General features: G+C 36.1%; 1 protein-coding gene across 1 annotated transcript in view; it reads left to right on the forward strand.

Annotated features, from left to right (window-relative positions):
* Positions 1 to 4,035, forward strand: part of LOC122064917 — a 6,089-nt gene extending 2,054 nt beyond the window's left edge. Inside the window, exons 4-5 of the mRNA XM_042628704.1 lie at positions 2,870 to 3,212; positions 3,312 to 4,035. Of these exons, the coding sequence (XP_042484638.1) occupies positions 2,880 to 3,212; positions 3,312 to 3,875 (897 nt within the window). The 5' untranslated portion in view covers positions 2,870 to 2,879 and the 3' untranslated portion in view covers positions 3,876 to 4,035. The remainder of the gene's footprint in view (positions 1 to 2,869; positions 3,213 to 3,311) is intronic.
* Positions 4,036 to 8,285: the final 4,250 nt, after the last annotated feature.

Here is an 8,285-nt window from a genome sequence, read left to right on the forward strand (position 1 = left end):
TTCTAATGATTGTACATTTGCCATCTTCACAACTATTGGGAAATTGTGGAGGGCTTGATTTTGTTCAGAGTTTATTTGTTTGTTCTTGTCATATACATTTTGTAGCTATTTTATAATCTTATGGCTTTGTTGAATTTATATCCTTCACAATTCAACATTGCCAATTGATTTTCTTTGCAGGGAGGGAAAATTGGTATGAGAGGGGTTTGAAACTACAAATCAGAGAGACCAACCATTAGTTTTCTATTTTTGTTTCCATCATTGGATTGATCTTTCAGTTGACTCATTCAAACTTGTGATTTCATAGACATATGTAATTGATTAGAATGTAATATCACGAGTTGGAATGAACCAAGGATTGAGTTGAGATCTTGTAGAGATAGGTAATTGATTGGAACATTGGATATAGGTAATGATATGAAGATCTAAACAGTTTCGACCATGGTCACAATTGCATTGACTATTTAGCTTTTAGTTCTGTGCTTGTTAACTTGTCATTTCTGTTAATGTCTTGTAAGGTTGTGGGTTGTGGATTGTGGATTTTTTTTGGACGAATAAAAGAATTCATGTGCTGGAAAACAAAAATGAATACAAAGGAGGGAGGACCCGAAAAGGGGCAAACCTCCATGGGGGAGGGAGACAAAACAGGGAGAAGCCCTATTAGTGGATATGTATATATAAATATGACAGATTCATTGCTTCGAGTTACGCTCTCTTCTTTTACTTCTTCGGTTCTTTTAGTTTTAGATTCAGATCTTGCAGATATATACTGGGTTCCTTCTTCAACAATTTAAAAAGTCAAATTATTACAAAATTGATCTTTCTGGGTGTGGCATGCATGTGTGTTCTCTGGATTTGACTCAAACTCCTGAAGCTTCAATGAAATGATTCTTTGTTCTCTATTGATATTTTGATTATGTGCCAATAGTACCATGTACTACACTATGTAGAATTGGTGCTTACAACTTAAGTCTTGTAATGCACCGATTTGTAACTGAATCTTTTATATAGCACCAATTTATTATTTCTTTAATTTGAATGTAGATTTACTTTTACAATGAAGTTTGATGATGGCTACAAGAGGCGAAGGAAAATCATAATCTTTGCGGCGACTGCTGTTGTTATAGCAGTAGACCAGTATATAAAAAAATATCTGAAGAAAGAGCCATACTGTTGTGAACCCCTACGCGGTATTATTGAAACAGAGAAAATTATCAATCATACTGATAAAACCTGTCGAGAACAAATAAGGTTAAGCAAGAGGGATTTTTTCAGTTTAAGTCATTTGATTAGGGAGAAGGGTCTATTGAGGGATAGCAGATCTGTGCAAGTGAATGAATAACTAGTTATGTTTCTACAGACAGTAGGACACAATGTTAAAAACCGCGTCATTGCACACAAGTTTGGACATTCTGGTGAGACTGTAAGTAGGTACTTTAACCTTGTATTGGGAGCAATCATTAAATTGTACCCGATACTATTGAAACCTCCAAGTGTCGCAGTGCATCATTGAATAATAAGTAATGAAGGAAGATTTTACCCTTATTTCAAGGACTGCATCGGAGCCATAGATGGGTCCCATATCCCTGCGTGGGTGCATCTAAGCGACCATCCGAGGTTCCATGATAGGAAGGGTGATATTTCCCAAAATATTCTTGCTGCCTGTGACTTTGACATGAAATATACTTACATTCTTTCTGGTTGGGAAGGATCAGCATCAGATGCTCGAATCTTAGACAATGCATTGCACAGAGACGGTGACGAAAAATTGGTGCTGCCACGAGGTAAATATTATCTCATTGATGCTGGGTATGCTAACCAAGCGGGGTTCTTACGGTCATATCGAAACGTTCGATATCATCTGAAAGAGTGGATAAATATTGATCAGTCACCAAGTGATAAAAAGGAATTGTTTAACCTGAGACATTCACAATTAAGAAATGTGATTGAACGTTCATTTGGCCTCCTGAAGTCAAGATTCAAGATCCTGAAAAACCAACCAGAATATCCTTTCAAAACACAAGCCATAATTGTGTTGGCATGTGTGTTGTTGCACAACCACATTCTTACACAGAATAATGTTGAAGAAGAAGAACGATGGCTTGATGAAGAGGATGAAGAGGTTGAAGAAGCTAGTACTAGTACCCAATCCACCTCTCACCAAGTAAATGATGATGTTGAAGATGATAGTTCTGATGGCAAAGATCATGTGCTGGAGAATGGTGATTGGGATCTATTTCGAGAACAAATTGCTGACCAGATGTGGGCTGATTGGGTTGCAACCGATTTGTCCAACTCAGATTGAGTATTGAAGAACTAGAATATTTGTTATTGATTAACTTCTATTTGGAATGTAACTTTTGATGTGGACAAATTTTTTTATTTTTTTTTGCATGGTTTGGGATGACTGTATATAAACATACTTGGAAGCAAATTTTATTGTAGTATGTGGACTATTATCTAAATTGCAATATTAGGTTTATGGATTCGAGTATTTAGTAATTGTTATTATTGCTTGATTTAAATTTTTGTGTTGTGGGATGCATGTATGTGGACTATTATATAAATTGCAATATAAGGTTTATGGATTTCCCAATTAGTAATTGTTATTATTACTTGGTTTAAATTTTGGTGTTGTGGGATGCATGTTGCTGGACTATTAACTAAATTGCAATGCTATGTTTATGGATATCTCAATTAGTAATTGGGCTTCTTGCTTGGTATCAAATTTGTGATGTGGGATGCATGCATGTGGATTATTATCTTTATTAAGCAACTATTAGGTTTATGAATTTCCCAGATAGTAAGTGTTATTGATTGCTTGGTATTAATGAAATATACTCACATTGTATATGGTGTATTTTGTTAGTTTTGATGTGATGGAACCAACAGGAGATTCTAATAGTAGGTCACGGGACATTGCTTCATGGCCTAGCGCCGTTTCTCATTACATGTTGGAGTGTATATTGAAGCAGTACAAGAGTGGTAAGGGTGGAGATAATGGACTGAAAAAGGAGCAGTTCATTGAAATTGCTAACCAACTGAAAGAGAAATTATTTACTAGTTACGACTGTGAACAAGTGAGAAACCACTTCCGGATTTGGAAGCAAAGGCTTAGAGCATTGAGTGACCTACAGAAGCAAAGTGGATTGGGTTGGAATGCATCTGATATGAGATTTGATGCTCCTCAACACTTCTGGAATGATTATAGGGTATAATGGGATTCTTTAAATTATTCTTTCTATATAATTGTGTTTTTTTTTTGCTTACTTACAACATAAGCACATTGACATTGTCCTTTATATTGCTAGAAAAAAGAACAAAAGTATTGGAAGGAACATAGTGTGCTCCCAATTCACCTTGAAGTTGGAGCTTTACTAAGGAAAAAGATGGCAACTGGGAATGATTCAACAGTCCCCTCTGAAGCTGCCACTGAAGTTATGATGGACGTGACAGGTACTCAGGTTAAGGGAATAGGGAACAATGATGGTGTTGACTATGAACCTATTGAAGAAGAAGAAAGTGTTCCTTCCACTCCCATTGGTAGTACCGGCTGTTCTCGAGGAAGACCTCGTGGGTCCGTCAATAGTGGTAGAGAAAAGAGGAAGAAGGGTGCAGCTGAAAAGGTGGTAAGTCCATTGAAATCGATTGCTAACTCAATCGAGAAGATGGTAATGAGTGAATCTCAGTCTGAATTTGGGAGAGCAATTATAGATGTTGTTGATGCCATTCCGGACCTCAATTTTCAACAAAAGTTTAAGGCCAAGGAATATTTCATGGCCAAGAGGAATTCTGCCATTATCTTCTTGGAAACAAGAGTAGAAGATAGGCGAAATCTGCTTGAGATGTACTTGCCAGAGATTGAGAAGAATTGAGGTGATAAAAGGAAGTGTTTGGACATTCTACGACAATGGTTTTATTGAATAGAAAATGCATCTGTTTGGTTGATGTAACTTTTGGTTTATGTTAAGTCTGTGACAATGGTGGCATGTAGTCTTAAGAAATATTAAGACAATGGTTCTTTCTATGTTTCTATCTGAATGATTTCAAGGTTTAAATATGGACAACATCATTCTTATTTGTCATAATATTTTGGGTTCTTTGGTATGGTATAAATAGGGAGCGCATAGGTGACCCAGATTACTCCATTGAGAAAATTGGTGAGAGAGAGCAGAAATGGCATGTATTTAACACTCTTTGTCCTTATAACCTTCTTCATGATAAGTGATGGAGACAGGTGCATGCAACAATTGAAGAACACAGATGAGGTGAATATTGATCACATTTTTTTCTTTTATTTATTTCCTTTCCCACCATTGTATATCAGTTTCAATTCCTGTTTAAGAGGTATAAAATTTGTGCCATTGAAGTCTCCTATTTTTTGTCCATCACACTCAGATGGGGGGCGTACTTAATAGTATTTTCTATGCATATTTCCTCTATTGAAAATGTTTGTGTTAACTTACAGATGACATCGAATATGTCCGCTTGTGCTATTACAAAGTGTGATTACTATGGGAAAGGTTGCTCAGTTTTCACTTCTAAGTCAGGGTCACATGTTGGAAGGAAATTTTTTAAATGTTCAATGAATTGCCCCTTCTTCATGTGGGTTGACCATCTTAAGATGTGTGAGTGTGGGAACGATCAGTGTAAGGTCAGAACTGCGAAAACAAGTGCAAATTATGGTCGATATTTTTGGTGCTGTCCACAATCAACTGGGGTATGAATTTCTTAAATTTTTTGTTTAATTTAATTTTATTTTTTTCAGATGTTTAAGATTTGAATGTTTATTTCCTTGTATTCTTATAAGATGATTATATTTGCTTTATAGATTGAAAACAAAGGTTGTGGAATGTTCGAATGGATATCAAGTTTAAGCCCAAGTTGTGATACTTACCAGACTCCACCTAGGTCCCTATGCTCAGAAACATCAACTTCATCATCTCCTTCCTCTTCATCAGACTATATCAAAGGATACTTGAACGGTGCAATAAAAGAATCTGAGGGTCATATGAGGATGTTGAGAGATGTTCTTGACGTAGTCAAGAAGCTTGATTTAAACAAAAATGTAGGATGAACTTTTTTGGAATTTTTTAGAAAGAAAAGTCTGAAGCCATTGTAATGATATTGAGTTCATTATCTAATTTTTTTTTTTTTTTGTTCATAGAAAGACTTAATTAGCATTTACTAGTACCTGGATGAACTCAGTACTATATTATACATTTATGTGCTTCTTCTCTCATTTGGTCCTAAGGACCTATATTACTTGTGTAAGTCATTGGAGACTATTGTTTCTACCCACTTTGAAGCATATCTATCTCCATAAACCAAATCATCCGCTGGTTTGGGCAATTTTCAGATCTGAATTATATGACACACGATACCTATTTCGATTACATGAACTACAATACAATCATGCCTTGTAATTTTCTTCTTTTTGTCCTCTTTAATTTACAAAAAAAAATTTTAAAAATAAAAAATAAAAAATAAATTACTGCACTACACTATTAGACTTAATAGTTGACGAGTTCCACTCTTTTTTTTTTCACATATTACCATAAAAAAGAAAAGGAAAAAAAATTAAAAATAAAGTACATGTGTGGAACAAATTTTAGTTTTTGGGATTTTTTTTTTCCAACAGAACATGGGTTCAAAGACTCAAAGGTAACCAAACAGTTTTACACTCAGAATCAATGGCCAGAATCAAGGTAACCAAACATTTTTCACTCAGAATCAAGTGACAGAATCAGGGTAACCAAACAGTTTTCCACTTAGAATCAAGTGATAGAATTAGGGTAACCAAACAGTTTTTTTACCGAGTTGAAATTATTCCAAAGAAACTCATTCATATGAGTTAGATCCAGAATCCAGAATCCCTGGAATCTGGTCCGATGGATAATTCGAACCAAACGCCCCCTTATCTTTCTTAATCCAAACGTGACTTCAGAGGCAACCTGACATCATAGAGCTCTTTCTTTGAATCTTCATACTCGTGTAGATGCCTTCCAGTTCCATGTTCTAACTGAAGCTAATGCACGTCTAATCTGTCCTTTTTGTCTAAATGGGCTATGTCCTTTCTCTTTCAGGGCTTTTGATCCAAATTTCATTATTTTGAATAAAAGGATAGTATGATAGGCTTAAATAATATTATACAAACTAGGATTAAAATCAAGACTAGGATAGGCTGGGTCGGACAACCCAGGCCTAGTTTGACCCTAACCTAGGTTCAGTGTTTTTTCAACCCTAATCCACCTTTAGGGTAAGAAAATCTTAGCCCAGATCATATTCAGGCTAAGGGCAGGTGCAGGCCGTCAGGGCCAAACTTACACCCCCTATTCAGGTTGGGCTGGGTCGGATTAGGTCAGGGTTGGACTAGGTCAGGGTCGGACGGTCGGACCCAGGCCTAGTCTGACCCTGACCTAGGTTCAACGTTTTTTCAACCCTAACCCACCCTTAGGGTAAAAAAATCTTAGCCCAATTCATGTTTCGGCTTAGGGCAAGTGCAGGCCGTCAAGGCCAAACTTACACCCCTTAGCTTGCAACATGCAATAGAGGGAGGGGTGCCTTGAACTTGAGACCAAAAACCTCAAGCACCACTATGACGAGTGGCACCAACCCATGCAAGCTTGGTGTCATTTTTTGACAAGGATTTGATGATTGATCAATAAGAATTCTCTATTCATGCTTACCATCCTTTATAACAATCCCTCTCCTTATGTTATGGGAAAGGTGTCTCTGGGCTACACCCAGAGACATATGAATTGTTCATTTAAGAGAAAAAATAAAATAAAAATATTATATGTATCTCTGCGTAGAGTACGTTGTAGGCTCAGAGAACCCTTGCCTTTATGTTATTATATTAAGTCAACTATTTCATTTCCTTGAATTAACTTTGCCGAGATCAAGGAGGATTTGTACGTTATTCAGTAGCGGCATTGTGAAAACTATAGACAAATTCTTTGGAATGAATTATAAAACTTTAAATTTTCCACCTTATGCTAGGGCATTCTTCGAAATAATGCATTCCACTATCACCCACGTATAGTGAATAGTAGTGAGTAATGGTTAGCTAGGGCATCCATTATAAGTGATGTACCGCTTTGACGTCCAATTGCAGTGACAAGTGGGGGGCAAGGTTCTTGCACTATGGACGAGGTTAGTGTGGGTAAAGAAACTAGTTCAAAACATAGGATTTATTTATTTTGTTGTAATAATAGGATTCGATTAACATCTTGGGACATAGGTACTTTAATGGGAAAAAATATTTTCTAATTGATAGGCGCAATAAGAAGAAGAAAAAGAAGAAGAATTAACACAGCTTGCATACAAGAGGCTAGATGGAAGGGTATAAAAGCTAAGCACTTAAATGACTATAAGCTTTAGTATATTTGGGATAAAAACAATTGAGGCTGGGGTAGGAATAGTAGTGGAAAAATATTTTAAAAATATTGTTTATATGTTAAAAGAATTGATGTTAGAATAATATCCATCAAACTTGTGTTAATAAAAGACGGAGAGAGGGTTCTTTGCCTAGCATTGTGGCCCTAATGCCAGTGCAAGGTCAATAATAATGCATGCTCAGGCATCCCACAGGGGGCACTTTTGCATTTCACTAAAGGTGGAGCAAGTCAATTCGACTCCTATGTCTGAGCGCAACAGCCATGTCTAGCAGGGTTTCCCTAAAAGAGATAACCAATATTAAGTAAAAAGTTCTTTGAACTACCAATGGAGGGTACACTAGCACCCTCTCTTCTCTCCTCTGATCATATGAAATGACCTCGCTTCTCTCTTATGTACAAAACCATTCCACTGCTGGTGCTCCCCTCTATGCCACTTACTTTGAGAACCCTCTTCCACTATATTACTATGTTTATACAATCCAAATTAAACTGGATGAAAATACAAAGAAAAAATTTGGGAACCTATGGATAAATTAATTCAAGGAATTAATCAAAAAGAAAATTCTATTATGGGGAGAGATTTAAATGGATATGTTGAAAGAGATAATAGAAGTTATGAAAGAATTCAAAGAGGATATATTTTTGGTGATAGGATGAGGGAAATTTAATTTAGAATGTTCGGTAGTTTATGATTTATCTATAGTAAACACATGCTTTGAAACGAGAGAAGAGTATTCAATATAAACATGTCTTTTTTTTTTTTTTTTGGTTTGGGGTGGGGGGAGGTTTTAGGCAAGAACTTGAATAAATAAATTATTACCTTTCAGCCACGTCCAAGGAAAGACCCTGGATGTGCTATTGCAATTTTCTGTATTATATATATAT

This window comes from Macadamia integrifolia, unplaced genomic scaffold, assembly GCF_013358625.1.
Source record: "Macadamia integrifolia cultivar HAES 741 unplaced genomic scaffold, SCU_Mint_v3 scaffold1815, whole genome shotgun sequence".
Taxonomy (NCBI): Eukaryota; Viridiplantae; Streptophyta; class Magnoliopsida; order Proteales; family Proteaceae; genus Macadamia; species Macadamia integrifolia.